This window comes from Phaseolus vulgaris, chromosome 1 (assembly GCF_051622355.1).
Source record: "Phaseolus vulgaris cultivar YP4 chromosome 1, ASM5162235v1, whole genome shotgun sequence".
NCBI lineage: Eukaryota > Viridiplantae > Streptophyta > Magnoliopsida > Fabales > Fabaceae > Phaseolus > Phaseolus vulgaris.
In genome coordinates this window covers 25,869,131-25,885,827 of record NC_143498.1, presented here as the reverse complement: position 1 = coordinate 25,885,827, position 16,697 = coordinate 25,869,131, and the positions used below count along the sequence as shown (strand labels likewise).

General features: G+C 30.9%; 1 protein-coding gene across 1 annotated transcript; it reads left to right on the top strand.

The window, feature by feature from the left end:
• The first annotated feature begins 9,727 nt into the window (after positions 1-9,727).
• On the top strand, positions 9,728-15,780 carry LOC137813779 (protein DETOXIFICATION 21). The gene is made up of 8 exons (XM_068616203.2): positions 9,728-10,182; positions 13,585-14,126; positions 14,298-14,384; positions 14,568-14,624; positions 14,718-14,956; positions 15,094-15,212; positions 15,291-15,377; positions 15,478-15,780. Exons 1-8 carry the CDS (start codon positions 9,931-9,933, stop codon positions 15,553-15,555), a joined length of 1,461 nt encoding a protein of 486 aa, XP_068472304.2. The 5' UTR covers positions 9,728-9,930; the 3' UTR covers positions 15,556-15,780.
• The last annotated feature ends 917 nt before the right edge of the window (positions 15,781-16,697 follow it).

The following is a 16,697-nucleotide window of genomic DNA, read 5'->3' as shown; positions in this document are numbered from 1 at the left end:
CCCTCTCTTGTTTAAGCCATCAATTCTTACATTAGTCACCTTTTCATTTTCTATAGGATAACTCATAAAGTTTGGAGCATGTGTGAGAGGTGGGTAGGATAAATACAATACGCTCTAACTAACCTCGAGTCCATTTTAACATTTTTACTTATTAGGCCTTAGTGAGAGAAGAAACATGTTTAGGAGGTTTAAGTGGATATTTATTATTTGGAGTATATGGTACTAAAGAAACAATGTGTTATTTAGTTAAGGGAAAGTTGGTGCAAAAGAGATGTTTTACATGGCCTAATTGAGCGCTTGTGTATGGATGTGTCACAAATTCTTAATGCAACCTTTTCATTGACAATATGGTACCAATGTCCAATTATGTGTTTGGAATAATTGAAATAGCATACAAGAGAACTAAAGGGTCATAAGGAGTTGTGTAGTTAAATACATCTCTCTATAGTAAGACCTTGTTTGATTATGTAAGGAAAACCATATAGCAAGGAGTGAGTTGGAAAATAATATTAGGACATAGTGCTAAATGGAGGATCTTACTATAAACGAATAAAACATATAATCCCACGATGGATTAATTTTTAAGTTGCACGAGTAGAAAGTTGTGTGTTAGAAATGAACATTAGGGCACAAATCCATATATGATCTAGATAGGTAAGCTAGTGTGAAAAAACTAAAAATAGGAAGATGTAGTAAATGAGGTTTGATGTAGGTATAGTGAACATGAAGATATAATCATTTGGGTTGATATAGCAGGAGTAAAGTATAAGGGGGCTAATAGGCGAGAGGTTACAATGGTACAATGGATAGTGTATGTTCTCTAGATCTACTTTGTAGGTACTCATACATAAATTGGATGACAAAAACTAACCATTCCTCATGTAAAAGAGGACTAGAGGAGTGTTGTGTCATTAAATAAGGAATAACTTCATTAAACCAAGAGAGGGGTGAATTGGTTTTAAAATCTTTTTCAAAAAAATCTCCTATCTTGAAATTCATTTATAACTTCTTTAAGATATAAAAATTGAACGCAATTATTAGTTGAAACAAGACTGAAACAAGAATTGGTTGTAGTATAAAAAAATTCTCTTATTTAAGTTTCTTTTAAAACAGTTTCAACTATGCAATTAATTTGAGAATCCAATTGATATAAGAATTAGAAAACAATACAAAGAAAAAGATAAAGCAAGAGAAAGATCACACAACACACACATATATATAGTTTTAGATTCAAGTTCAATCCTTAGTTTTTCATCCTTAAAAATTTGGTTCCTACTAATCAAATGTTTGAATAAAGCAACACAACAATTACAAACACCGAGAGAATATCAACCTCAATCAACTCTTGATAACAAAGAGGATATATGCATTATCCACTTTTGAACTACTTCAAGAGGATCTAGCCTTATCCACTCTTTAATCACTCAAGAAGATTTTTGCCTCATCAACTCTTGCAAAAACAACCAACAATAAACACTCCAACAAAAACAATCTCAATACAATACTGAAAAGACTCCAGTAAGTGTACTGAGTGAGAAGTAATAATTTGTCCTTAAGGATTGATATCGAACCCACAAGGACCATTATTTAAAATCCTAATAATAGCATTCACTAAGTATAAGAATATGTACAATAATTTGATTTGATTTGATAATGACAATAGTTTGCATGAAAATTAAATAAAAGAAAAGTAAAGTAGTAAAAGATTTCAATTAAGAAAATTGGGAATGGGGTTAATCCTTCTCACTCATATGTAATTTTAAACATAAAATATTCCATCTTGATTGACATTGATAGACATATAAAAATCATTCATATCAATTCCTCACATACAAAATTATTAAGAGAGTCTCCTAAATATCGATTCCTCGCATATTTATAAAAACTCCTTATCATTACGAGCAAATGTTATAAAGCAATTAACATTTCAAATTTTTTCCTAGTATTAAATATGTTAAGCATTATCATTTAGGTCAGATGCTTGGAAGTACTTTCCAGTCAAATTTAAGGATCAAACTCATGAATAATTTCAAGCTTTGAGAATAAAATGATAATATCAATCATCAATCAAGAACTAAATAATATAGATAAATATCACCTCAATACATAAGAGTTTGAACAAATTACTCCCAACCGTAAAGAAAATAATTAGCCACTCTCCATTATAAGCATGGACCGCAAGAAAAGAAGATCCAGAGCGTTTCTCCTTAACGGTTGCCTTCTTTAAGGTTTCCTTCCTTTGGTTCCTCCCAATTATGTCTAGACTTTTTCCTCACGCCTTCTATTTAACCTAATTGGGCTTGGGTTAAGTGACATCTCGCTCAAGCGAAAAATTTCCTGCTTAAAGAGTTTCACGAGAAAAAGCCCAACTTTATATTTTCATCTTGTCTTTAACTTGTCCATTCTCCTTTAGTCCTTTTATCTCCATTTTCCCCTAGATTCATGAAATTAATACAAAATTGGGAATAAATCATTCTTATTCATCTTATAATCCAAAAATATGTAAAAATATTCAAATTCCTAAATTAGAGGTTGAATTATAACACTATTGATCCTGCCTGTTGACCAAAACGCTGGAGCTTTGCCTCGTCAAACTTGGATCGACGTATGCGCCGTGCTTGCCTCTGTCCTTCACCGCGATCCACCTCAGGAACCTGCAAAAGACGAAACGGCGTCGCTGCGGCCGATCGCGCTCCAACGCCCAAGTCAGTGACTGAACCACCAATTACTTCAAGAGTAAGACTCAAGAACTCTAAGGAACCGTGACCAGTTCTCTCTCAGTGTACTCAAGACTCGCAAGCGTAAAGAAACAATCTGAACGTGCGTACCTCAGAAGTTCGTTGAGAACTCTTATATACCTGGGCACTTTCTCTCTCCTGGCAGTTACACATCTGGACACGTGGCTCGCATCCAGCTGTACACGTGCCATCATCTGGAGCATCCTTGACTTGGGCGCTACTTCTGACTCTTCTTTGGCTAAGTTACTTATGCATGGTATACTCAGTGCATAGATGCCTTGGAGCGCGATCTCTTCTGGATGGCGAGTTCGGGTGCCTTCGTACACACCTTCCCTGTGGTCTTGCCAGCCGCCTTCATGATCTGCCCTACCTGCTTCACCGTGTAAGTGGGCTATCTCCCAAGCTCATCCTCTGGCCAACTGGGAAATGACCATCTGCCTTCATCTTCGGCGATGTCCTTGCTTCGGCGATCTCTAATCACTTGGTCGCCTGGATTCACATCTTGGCGACTTCATCTTCAACTCGGTGACCGCCGGTTTAGGTATGGTGGAGATCGGAGCACGCCAACTTAATAACTGGCGACTACGCAAACCCCCCGACCTCCTTCCCTTCTGCTAACCAGGTGTCCCATCCAACACGCCTATATAATAGCTCGACGCCACGTCATTACTCCCGACTACCAGGGCGGTACAACTATTAACAATTGAAGCTCATAAGGGTTTATCTTTTTGCATGAAATATTACTGAATTATGACACTTATCAACTCCCCCAACCTAAAATCTTGCTTGTCCTCATGCAAAGTAAATGAATATAAATAAATCATATTTGAGTTCAAAAAATCAAAAACAACTTTATTTACTAAACAACCGGTTAAATTAGAAACTTATGGTGCTTCTAACTTCAAATATTTCATCTTTATTGACATCGATACACATATAAAAGTCATTCATATTGTTCTTGCCGGTTGACTCCGAAGACAAGCTCTAGCTTCGTCTATCTTTGTTAGAATCTAGTCTTCCCTTTGTTACGTTGGAATGCGGCTTCGTTGAGACAGAGGGGACCCTACCTGTTGATTGCATTCCGACGATCAAGTTAGTACATGGATTATAAGAAACAAGAAGTAACTAGTTTCAGTCTTAGAAACAACCTCCCTTTAAACTGGGATCTCAAGTCTCTTTGATAGCCTACCTTTTGTAACAACTTTCTATGACGAGAATCTCATCTCAACTGAAAGCGTACTCAATAGGAAAATATTATGTTCAAGGGCACATTCTCTTAGTATCGCAATCGAACACAATTTTTCCTCACTAGAGTGCATAAAATCATAACAAAATAACCACCAGGGTACCAACTCATGTACTAGCATCAGGGGTCCAATCTGTTTCACATAGGCACCATCAGCGTGCCGCTACACATCATACATGCAACCTAGCTTATTGTTCCCTAACACACATGGGCTCAGGTTTAGAGAGAACGTTTTACTTGTACTAGACCCATATGCACTAAGCGCACCCCTAGGTCCATTACTACCCCTTGCTGGCCGCCTAGGCCTTGCACACGAAGGGTTACATTAAGTATACAAAAGAGAGTTAACACACATATCTGGAGCCAAATCACATGGACCATCAACTTGCCCCAAAAGCCGAGCTGACCTGTCTAATGCAGATGCTGAGCTCTGACCAGCGAGCACTGAGCTCTAAGCGCTCTGGTCCAGTACACATATCGATTCTTCGCATACAAAATTATTAAAAAAGACTCTGAAATATTGATTTCTCGCATATTTATAAAAACTTTTTATCATTACGAACAAATGTTATAAATATGTTAAGCATTATCATTTAGGTTAGATGCTTAGAAGTACTTTCCAATCAAATCTAAGGATCAGAATCATGAATAGTTTCAAGCTTTAAGAATAAAATGATAATACAAATCATCAAGCAAGAACTGAATATTATAGATAAATATCACCTCAATACATAAGATTTTGAACAAATTACTTTCAATCCCAAAGAACTGAATATCCAAAGTGTTTCTCCTTGACAACAACCTTTTTTAGGGTTTTCTTCCTTTAGTTTCTCCCAATTATGTCTAGGATTTTGTCTCACGTCTTCTATTTAACCTAATTGGGTTTAGGTTAAGTGACATCTCGCTTAAGCGAAAAATTGTTTACTTAGAAGAATTTCACGAGAAAAAGCCCAATGTTATCTTTTCATATTATCTTTAACTTGTCCATTCTCCTTTAGCCCCTTTGTCTCCATCTTCCTCTAGATTTTTGAAACAAATTTTGAATAAATCGTTTCTACTCATCATATAATCCAAAGATATGTAAAAAGGTTCAAATTCTTAAATTAGAGGTTGAATTATAACTCTATTAACAATTAAAGTCCTTATGTCCTTATGTGCCTATCTTTTTTCAAGAAATATTACAAAATTATGACACTTATTATTGACTACACTTACAAGTTCAGCTAATGAAAATAATTCCTCATAAGTAACTACTGCTATTGCACTAGTTGAGCAACATTTGGTGAGAAAAGTTATTGTTGTTATAATGCACTCATGGTTTTGTGTAATTATGGAACTTCACCTATGTGATATATAGGAATATTTTCTTGTTCATAGCACAACTTCTTATTCATATAGATTTTTCACCATCACACATCTTAAGATATACATAAATTTAATTACTATATTAATATTTTTAATTTTAAATAATGTATTTTATTCATTTTGATTAATAAGAAAAAATTAATTTTTACTAATAATAATTTCGAAAAACGTATTCAGATATGTAATCTAAAATAATGTAAGAAAAAAACTTATATTTAATCATGTTTTTTAAAAAAAAAATAGATAATAAATAACAAAAATAAGCTAACAGTTTTTAACCTCGGATAATTAATTTATTGATATAATTATTCAATTTGAAATGAAATATTTTCATCTCAAAATTCAAATATGTAATTAATTTAAATTATAACTAACTTTCAATACATAAATATAACTTCAAATTTAAATATATATCAACTAATAATTTTTAAAACATATCAATTAAAAACACATTCAACTTAAACTACAAACATATTCAACTAAATTACAAACTTATTCACATAAACAACTGTAAAATAAATTAAAAAAATTAAATTTATAATAAATAAACACATAATAAATAAAGAAAAACAAAGTATAAATTTAAATTACGAATTTAAAACATAAACAAAATATAAATTGAAAAAAAAAAACATACTTGGAGAAGTGAAGAACAAGAACACAACAAGGGAGGAAGAAGAAGTTCTGCCTAAACAATTTCCACCAACAAAACACCTGAAAACACCACATTTTATTAAAAAACAAAGGAACAATCAAGAAAAACACAACCTGCAAAATCTGAAGAAAAAAAACTATGAACATAACGGATTATGCTATGCCTTAAAAACACAACTTAATCGAATAGTCAAAGTTTTCAACACCATAACTGATTATGCCTTCTATTACAAAACAAACCTAATCGATTATGTACATAAGTTTTACAACATAATCGATTAAGCTCAATTTAACACACCACAAATAACCGATTAGACTCTAAAAAATAGCACATAATCGATTATGTATTCTACTTAATTGATTATCAACTATTTCTCATGACATAACCGATTAAGTGTCCTATGATTTTTCAATGGTAATCGATTAGGCAACGTAAAAAATCATCTCATGGCTAACCTGATATCGAAGTTGCAATTTCAACTTAGTGTCGTTCGCACTCTACTAACTCACGAAACTCTCCAAGGTCATTGAAGCATGCATATGTATGTTTGAATGCAGATGTGTGTTAATGCAACATGTGTTTCATAGAAGCATGCTTATATAACAGGTCTCGTGAATCATCTAAGTTATCTATGACCTAACCTATCTAGACATGCATTCATCACGTTTAACTTGGTCAAAGAGATTACATGTGCCAAAGTCGGGAATCTTTGAATGGAATCACTGTGGTGCATGGCAGTGTATGCATGGCAACAATGTGATATCAATGAAAAAAAAGTGAAGAAAAGGGAGGGCACAATGGTAAAACACTGATGTATATGTGGCTTTCTCTTTTCTCGCTAACAAAAATCACCACTCCATCGCTTATATTTTAGATGTTAATTCTATCAATTTCTATCATCTCATTCCTAAGATTGCTCTCATGCTTTGTTTGAATTAAAGAGTGAAAAGTTGAGGGTGTGAGGGAGTGGAAGAGTGAGGGTTTGAAAAAAAGTGTAAAGAAAATTTGATGTGTTTGAATTAAGGTATGTTAGAGTGGATGTAAGAAGAAAATTTATTGAAATAGGTGAGTAATCTGATAGTTGTGAGAGTATTTTGAATTATTTTTAAAGGTATAAAATGTAAGTTTACAAATTTATCATTTTAAAAAAAAATATTTGAATAATGAAATATAAAATATTTTTGTGTAGATTTGATTTAATTAAAACTTTATATATTATTCTCTTTGAATAATTTAAAAAAAAAAATACAAGTTTCTTATTATTTTTACAAATTTATTCTTATATTTAAAAAGTAATTAAGTTATTTTTTATTTTTATAATTAATAATAAAATTATTATAAAATTTATTTATTTTATATAAATAACTATACTTATTTTTATTATATTATATTAATAATATAATATTTGATAAAAATAAAAATATTAAAATAAAAATTATTAATAATAATATTATTTAATAAGTTTATTTAATTATTATTAATTTATTTAATTTGTATTATTATTTTTAATTAATATTATTATTTTATAAATTAATTTTAAATATTATTGTTATTTTAATATTTAATTATTTATATTATTAATATTAATACATCTTGTTATAATATAGTTATAATATTATTATTTATTTTATTATTATATTATATAATTAAATTATATTATTATAATTAATTATATAAATTTTATAAAATTATTAGTATAATTAATTTTTTTAATAATTTTAGTTATATATTTTTATGTTTTATTGTAAGTGCAGTGGATAGTTTAAAAATAATAATAAATGTGGAGTGTGACAAACAACTTTCAGTCTCCTTTCATTCACTTCTTTCCTTTCCCGCCCTTCTCCTTCCTCCCCCTTCTCCGTCTGCTGATTCAAATAGGAAATACTAATACACACTCACTTCCTTCTGCAGAAAGATGCCCCAACTAACAAAAAAAAGAACATAAAATGTAAAACATTGATTAAAAAATGGCTATGAAAATTGCTTGCATATCATCTCTCTTCTAATTTTTCTTAAATGGTAGAAACCGAAGAACCTTAATTCCAATACCATTATTCGTCAAACCCTTAATGAAAAATCTTCCACCTTTTCAAATCACCATTTTCAAACAAATACCTTAGAATCTTAATTCAATTCTTAGGATGTAAGGTTTAAGATTTAAACACAAATTTAAAATTTATCAAACAATTTCATTTTGTTTAAACTTGCTGAGTAGGAGTATTGTAAAAAAAAAACAAAATGAAGTACTAAAATTCATTTTAAAAAGCGAGAGACCAAACTAAAAAAAGAGAAACACAAATAATAAAACGACGTTTTGTTTTAGCAATTCGGCCAAAAATTCATAAGACAGGTTTTGCTTATCACTTTAAATTCTTTTAAAAAATTAGCTAAAATTTACTGTTTGCGTGTCTCACATTTCCTCCAACATTTGTAGTCTGACCAGCCGCCCTGCCAACCCCCTACTTCTGTCCAAATTAACTAAGCTTGAGCGCAACAAAAGAATTAAAAAATGGAATGACAAAAAAGAATAAAAAAAGTTGGTTTGCTAAAAAATAAATATGAAAGATAATAAAAATAGACATTATTTAATTAAAAGAAGTAAAAGGGAAATAAAATAAAAATATTTTTTAGTGTATTTAATTTTAAAATTATTTTGCATTATTAATATTTATTTTATCGTTAATAATTATTTATTTTCATTAGTGATATTATTAATTATTATTATTAGAAAGTTATTAAAAGAAAATTGATTAAAAATTATGATTTAATAATAGATATTTATATAAAAAAACTAAAATATTTATTGTATAATTACATAAAAATACACTATTAAATTATTGTTAAGTAGACTTTTGGAAATATTTTACTGTATATGAAAAATATCCCATCTGTTCTTTTAAAATATTTTCATTTTTTTCTTTCTACCTGTGTTTGTATCTCACCAAACTGAGAAGTTTGATAAAATAATAGGTTCTTAAGGATCCACGTAAAACCCTTCTTATCCATTCAACCCAACTCTATTATTTTTATTTTTCTTCATGATTAAGAAAATATTTAATTTAATAATAAATATACCACACTTTTACATAGAAAGCAGCTTTTTAAATCTTTACAAGACTTCGATAACGTTAAATTAATTAGAAGTTATTTAAACATCTTAAAGGATGAAATTATAAAACTGTAACAAAATAGGGAAGTTCAATTTTATCACGTCTTCCCTTTTCTTTTTCCCTTGTTTTTACCATTCATTTCGATTGTATACTTGGGTTGTATAAAAAGAGTGATTATACACCGAGACTGCTCTCTCTTTTTTATATTTATCCTACAATTTTTTTTAAAATATTTTATAATAAAAAATGGATGTAAGATAAATGTAAATTTTGAACAATAATATAAATTGTAATAAAATTGTAAAAGAGAAAAACAATTATATGCATACATGGCTTACACGTCGCATGTGCTCCAGTGGCGCCTATATCAAACACGTACGTAACGTAAAATTTATGACTTGAAAACGACGTGAAGCAGTATCTGCTCAAACTTTAAGTATTTGCATTGGAAGACGATACTATTTAATACTATCACTTTTTTACACTCTTACTTAAGAATCAATAATATTATTATTTTATTTTAAAATTTTATTTATTTTTATTTTATTAATTAAATATAATATTTTATTATTAAAAAAAGCTGTAAAGTAAAAGTCAGACCTAAAAATGTTCTAAAACAATTATTATTTTTTCATATTTGTTCCATTTTTGAAACCTTAGCACTTAGCAGACACTCGGTTGTTTGTTGTTTTTTTTTATTGAAGTCACGTGAAGACTTTATATATAAAACCAAAAGTTCTAGGCTATACTCATTCACTCTCTCCTTGGCTTTGGCTTTGTTCTTCCTTACACTAGCTCTTGAACCAAACCAAAGAAATGGAGGGAGATCAAGAGGAGAAGTTGCTCATCAAAGAGAAAACATCAGAAGAGGAATCATCGTTGGTGAACAAGGTGTGGGAAGAGAGCAAGTTGATGTGGACAGTGGCAGCACCAGCCATATTCACTAGGTTTTCAAGCTTTGGTGTCACTATTATAAGCCAGGCTTATGTTGGTCATATTGGTTCAAGAGAACTCGCTGCTTTTGCTCTTGTTTTCACTGTTCTCATACGCTTTGCCAATGGTATTCTGGTACGTTTTTTGGTTAAATCTTCTTCTAACTGTTGTGGATATAGATCTTGAAAGTTGAAAGTACAAATTTTCAAAAACGGAGATGAAAAAATGTTTGATGGAGAGAGAAAGAGGGGAAGGTGTGAAGTGAATACTTTTACACATAAGTACTTAATTTTGGAAATGAAACAACAAAATAAAATGTTGTCTCTGCCACTAATTATCTATTTTTTCTACATGGATACTTAATTAATATTTCAGTAACATAATCACTCTGTTCGTTTTGAATATTAAGAAAAAAACAGTTTTGATTTCAAAATGAATTTTAACTAATTCTATATTTTATTTACTGGGCCTACTCTTAGATGTTCTTAGTTTACCTGAAGTTTATTGTAAGTAACCATCTTTTGTTTTTGCATAAGTTTAGACAAAAGTTAAATTGAATATTATTAATTCACTTCTTAGATTGATCTATGTTATAGTAGATTTTTAAAGTTTCTTTAATTTTGTGAATTGTGTAAAAAAATTTATTTTTTTTAAAATGAATAAAATGTAAATTTATAAATTTATTTTTATCCTTAAAAATATACGAATAATAAAAATAATTAATTAATTTATATATTTACTTTTATAATTAATAATAATAATATTATTATATAAATAACTATATTTATTATTATTATTATTAATTATTATTTATTTTTATTAATAATATTATTAAATATTTATACAAATAAATTAACAGTAATTTTAACTTTTTAATTGTATTATGTAAATTTTTAATAATTACAAAATATATATAAATTAATTTTAATTTTATTTTTAATTATTTTGATCGTTATTAATTATTAATTATAATTTCTTAATTATTGTTATTATTTTATAAATTTATTATTTATATTTTTTTATTATCATTTATATGTTTATTAATATTTTAGTAATTGTTCTCGTCCGTTGATCTTTGGATCGAATGGAACGATTTTTGTTTCTGACTTGTCTCCAATTAGTCCTTCGAGGTACTTGGTACTCTACTAGGATAAAGGGAACTCTACTTGTTGATCACACTTCGACGATCAAGTCAGTGAGAACATATAAAATAAATATTTTGTTTCAGTCTTAAGTATGGAGAAACAATGTATCTTTTATCCCGGGTCTCAAGCCCCTTTTTATAGATATCCCTCCAATAGCTTTATCTGATGAGTGTATATACTGAACAGAAAGCATATAATCATAATAGATAAACATTTTGCTTACGTGCATATTTATTTTCGAGTGCTAGCAACAAAAAAATACTCTACTCGTAGGCCACCTTTAATCTTGGGTGTTTGCTACTTTATTCCCAACAACTTTTATTTAAATTTAATTAGCATATATATTATAACCAATTTGAATGTTCTCTCTATTTTTAATTATTTTTTTTTGAGCTGACCACTAATATCTGGGTCGAACTCATGACCCGTCTTTTGGGTCCAAAACTGAGCTGATCATACCTAAATGTTTAGACCGAGGTCTCGAGCATTCCTGTCCAAAACACAAGTTCCCCAGGCTCGAGTCAAGTTCGACTAGGTGAAGAGGCTTACCAGCATTTGGCGGCTAACATGACGTTTTCCTAGTGGGTAGGTGAGGTGCGTTATCGAAGCGTTTCTTGACAAAACATTTCACCACATTAAATCTAAGACATCCACGTGGCATGCGCATCAACGACTAGGAAGCATTAACACTTCATCTCCTTCTTTCAAACAATTAAAAATCCATGTCTACCTCATTTACTTGCTACGCAATCTCTCTTCTCCCCGGAACTCTCGTGCTCTAAAAACCTCTCTTTCTTTCGCACTTTTTCTCCTCCATCATCATATCATGTATTTTCCTCCACTAATCTCTACTGGCAGATATTTATTCATCTTACCGATTACATTACCTGAACTGTGATTTCTTGTCAATTCGTCTTCTCTGCTTGGCTTGAACTATGCTTGTATCTTATTTGTGTTTATGCTTTTGTTCTAGCTATTTTTGCAATGGATTACGGTTTATTGTGTCCCTCGACCAAAAAAGAGCTTCTAAAAGAGGTCTCTTATCACACCACCCATTTACGTCTTAGAGTTAAGAGAAAATGGGTGTAACATGAGCAAAAGATACGAGGGTAATGTAAAAAACGTAGAGTGTAGGGAGGGTGAGCGCATCTGCTGTGACAAGTGCGGATCCTGGTGGTCCATTTTGTTTCTTTTATGCCACGTTTTTCAAAAGGTTCTCTTGCGTCTCCCTTTCCTGAACCTCTCCAGTAGGTCCATGTATCTCTTATTGACGACATCTGCCTCCGTAATACATTCTGGCTCTCATGCCGGGATAACGATTGTGTAAGTTCTCCTTTGATTCTTCAAACTACTCTCGTAGCATTTTCGTGCCGTCTTCTGATCGGACTTTATGGTAATCACCCCTCCTTCAGGAGAAGGCAGCTTCATCTTCATATGGGTTGTTGAGGCTACCCACCCAAACTATTCAGGGAAGGTTGCCCCTAAAACAAGTTGTAAGAAGAAGACGCGTTAACAATGATGTATTTGATGGTAATCGTCCACTTTTATCGGAGAAGGTCATCCTCAACCTACCCTCACACTTCTACCTGATCTCCCGCGAAGTCGACCAAACATCCATCGTATGGCCTCAACTGGTTAGGGGATAACTGCAAGTTAGTGAACGTTCCCCAAAACATTACATCAATTGAGCTCCCCTGATCAACTAAGACTTTGTGCACCTTCCGCCCTATAGTGACAACAAATATCACCTCCAAATCATCCCCGTCTGGAACCATGTCTTCTAGGTCATAACTCATGAAGTAGAAAATGGGCTAAAATATATTTATAATAAATATAAAATTATTCAATAAAAATAAATATTTTTTTTACATCAAATATTTTAAATAACTTAAATATATATATATATATATATATATATTATTCAAATATTTTTAAAAATAAGAATAAATTTGTAAATTTATATTTTATACATTTTAAATAAACTTTTCTAACAAATTCACTCTAACCTACTTTAATTCAAACAATCTCAATTTCTTTATTTTTTCTTTCAAATCATTTCAAATTGACTTAGTCAAATCTTCACCGAATCCAAATCACAACCTTAATGATTTTAACCATTATAATTAGTCAGTCAGGAGTTGTAACGAAAACAAGTAGATTAATTATTAATTATTGAAATGGGATTATAGTACATTAAAAAGTTTGAGCAGAAGGTTGCGACCACCTGCTATGACAATATTCAAATATTCACGTGTTTCCCCCAACAACAGTTTGGCTGCAAATGCAATATATTCAACAAAAATGTTTTGGAACCTTATTGTTATGGCAATTACAAAATAAATTTTTATGATAATAACTTCAGTTATTTGTGTGTGTTAACTGGCTATTGCAGTTAGGAATGGCGAGTGCATTGTCAACAATTTGTGGACAAGCATTCGGTGCAAAAGAATTTGATATGATGGGAGTGTATCTTCAAAGATCATGGATAGTTTTATTCTCAACTGCTTTCTGTCTTCTTCCGTTGTTCTTATTCACGAGCCCAATTTTGAAGCTCCTGGGTCAAGATGAGAACATAGCAGAAGTGGCGGAAACCATTTCTCTTTGGTCAATTCCAATCTTATTTTCTTTTATTGTTTCCTTCACTACCCAAACGTTTCTGCAATCTCAAAGCAGGAATACCATCATTGCATTCTTGGCAGCTTTCTCATTAATCACTCATGTTTCACTCTCTTGGCTTTTGACAATGAATTTCAAGCTGGGAATTCCTGGTGCAATGCTTTCAACAATTTTGGCATCCTGGATTCCCAACATTGGTCAAGTAATATTTATCACCTGTGGTTGGTGCTCTGATACATGGAAAGGTTTATCATTTTTAGCATTCAAAGATCTTTGGCCTGTTGTCAAGCTTTCCCTTTCATCTGGGGTCATGTTATGGTGAGCTTTCTTCTTATGAACTACTGGGTTAAGCTCTTTACAAATGCCATGATTGCTAGGTTTTATTTTTCAAAACAAAGTTCCTACATTTCTGTCAGACAATTTATCCTGAAAAAATAATCGTAAACATTTATATGTCTTCCTAATTTGAAGCTATGGAATGTTTTACAGTCTTGAGCTGTGGTACAACACAATATTGGTTCTTCTAACGGGCAACTTGAATGATGCAGAGGTCCAAATTGATGCTCTATCTATATGGTATCCATTTTCTATTAAGCATTATTTACTTCATTTGAATTCACGAAATTACGAGTGATACGCTAATACTCATCAAATGGGGAATGGGATTTAAGTTATTTCTATGTATTTTGTATAATAATAAAGGATTATTGAAAAAGCTTTTCTCTTTGATTTCTTAAGATCAATTTTCATTTTTTGCAGCCTCAATATTTCTGGATGGGAAATGATGATATCACTTGGTTTCATGGCTGCTGCAAGGTAATCATATTCTTTCCTCTTTCTTGTGTTCTGATCAAACACTCTTTATTCTTATGTTGTTTGTTTACCATGAAATATTAACTTCATCTGCAGTGTTCGAGTGACAAACGAGCTTGGGAAAGGAAGCTCCAAAGCTGCAAAGTTCTCTATACTCGTGTCAGTGCTTACATCGTTAGCCATTGGATTCTTTCTCTTCTTATTTTTCTTACTCTTAAGGGAAAAGCTTGCATACATATTTACCTCAAATGAAGAAGTGGCCAATGCTGTTGCGGACTTGTCACCTTTGTTGGCAATCTCCATTCTCCTCAACAGTGTTCAACCTGTACTCTCAGGTTCTCTTCATCAACATTTGGTTTAAGACTAGAATTCCCATATGAAAAAAAAATCAAAATTGAATACTGAAAACGGACAGAAAAGCAAAAGTTAGAAAAGGTTGATCTTGAACTTTGAAATTGTGTGATTTGAACAGGAGTGGCTATTGGAGCAGGGTGGCAAAGCTCTGTAGCATATGTGAACATAGGGTGTTATTATGTCATAGGTATTCCTGTTGGAATGGTGCTTGGTGAGATTCTCCATTTGCAAGTCAAGGTTGGTATTGTTCTCATTCTCATGCTGCATTTGATTGGTGTTTCATCTGTTTAACGAAACTTATTTCATCTTTTGTAGGGTATTTGGATCGGAATGTTGTTTGGAACATTTATCCAAACTCTACTGTTAATTATAATAACATACAAAACTAATTGGGACGACCAGGTATTTGATTCATTACCTCTTCATGATTCTTAATTCTAGATTGTCTCCTAAGAACTTGTAATTATACACATGATGGATGAATCATTATGTCACTGCACAGGTAATTATAGCTCGTCATCGAGTTAACAGGTGGTCGAAGGAGAGTGCTGATCCTGAAAGAATTACATCAAATAATTAGTAGTGATATTAACCATCAGTATTAGTTATATGAAACTAATTGATAACACTATTTTATATAATTTAAATCGTTAATAATGTTTTTACAATTATAAAGGAAATGAAGGTATTGGTTAGGGTTATCTAACTACTATTGATGGTTAAATCCAAAACCTTGGATTCAGTTTTGTAGTACTTTTTTGTTGAAATGTTGTTTACTCGTAAGAATGCCAATTTGCTTCGATAAGATCCTTGAATTTATCTATCACTACACTACTACTTTTACTTCTTTGTCTACACATAATTTGTATTCTTTCACTGATATGATATCATATAAAGCTAATAATACTCATTAAATAAATTTATTAAAACTCACATGATTTGTATCATTATAAAGCGTTTTTCATTTATTTTTTCTAATTTAAATAATTTTACTTTTCAAGTTTTTAAATTTTTAAAGTAAAGGATAAAAGGATGTTGAAGTTGTGATAAATCAGATTTAGCATTTGTAAGAAATAACTAGAGAAGAAAAACACCATAAAATGACAATGACATTATTAATGCATTGACACATGACAGCTAAAACACATAAATATTCCAAATCAGAACGAGAATCTCAATTCTTATTACTATTAATCATTCCAACTTCTTGAAAAAAATGACAGCCACATGCCACTCATGAATTAACTCACTCCAATGTGTTGATTTCTATAATATTATAAACTCAAATATGATTTTAAAAAACTTTAATAAATGATTTCAATTAATCTTCCCTTATCAGAAGTTCCAGCCTGCGACTTCTTTTTAATATACTTTTTTATTTTTATTTATTTAATTAACTTTTTTTCCCTTTATTTACTGAAATATACCATAAAGTGTTGAGATAATTTGTAAGGACATTCCAAGGGCTTTCAAGCTTGGATAGAATTGTTGTTATTTTGTTTTAGCTGTACTTCTCTTCAACTATTACAACACCTTTTATTCCCTTGTTCATCCCCTCCCACCTACACAACGTTGAGAGGTGAAAATTTGGTTGTATACAAACCAACTTTTTATTTCAATATTCCAAATTTTATTAATGATATATTATCTTTTTTACAGTCGATTTACTGTTTTTTTTTATATATTTTAAAATATTTTTTGATTTATTTTGAGGTCTTTTTT

What these genes read in the sequence shown, in the direction of transcription:
- LOC137813779 (XM_068616203.2), top strand. Translation starts at nt 9,931, where the DNA reads ATGGAGGGAGATCAAGAGGAGAAGTTGCTCATCAAAGAGAAAACATCA. An exon ending in GCTTTGCCAATGGTATTCTG is followed by an intron (nt 10,183 to 13,584) that starts GTACGTTTTTTG and finishes TGGCTATTGCAG; the next exon opens with TTAGGAATGGCGAGTGCATT. An exon ending in AAACTAATTGGGACGACCAG is followed by an intron (nt 15,378 to 15,477) that starts GTATTTGATTCA and finishes GTCACTGCACAG; the next exon opens with GTAATTATAGCTCGTCATCG.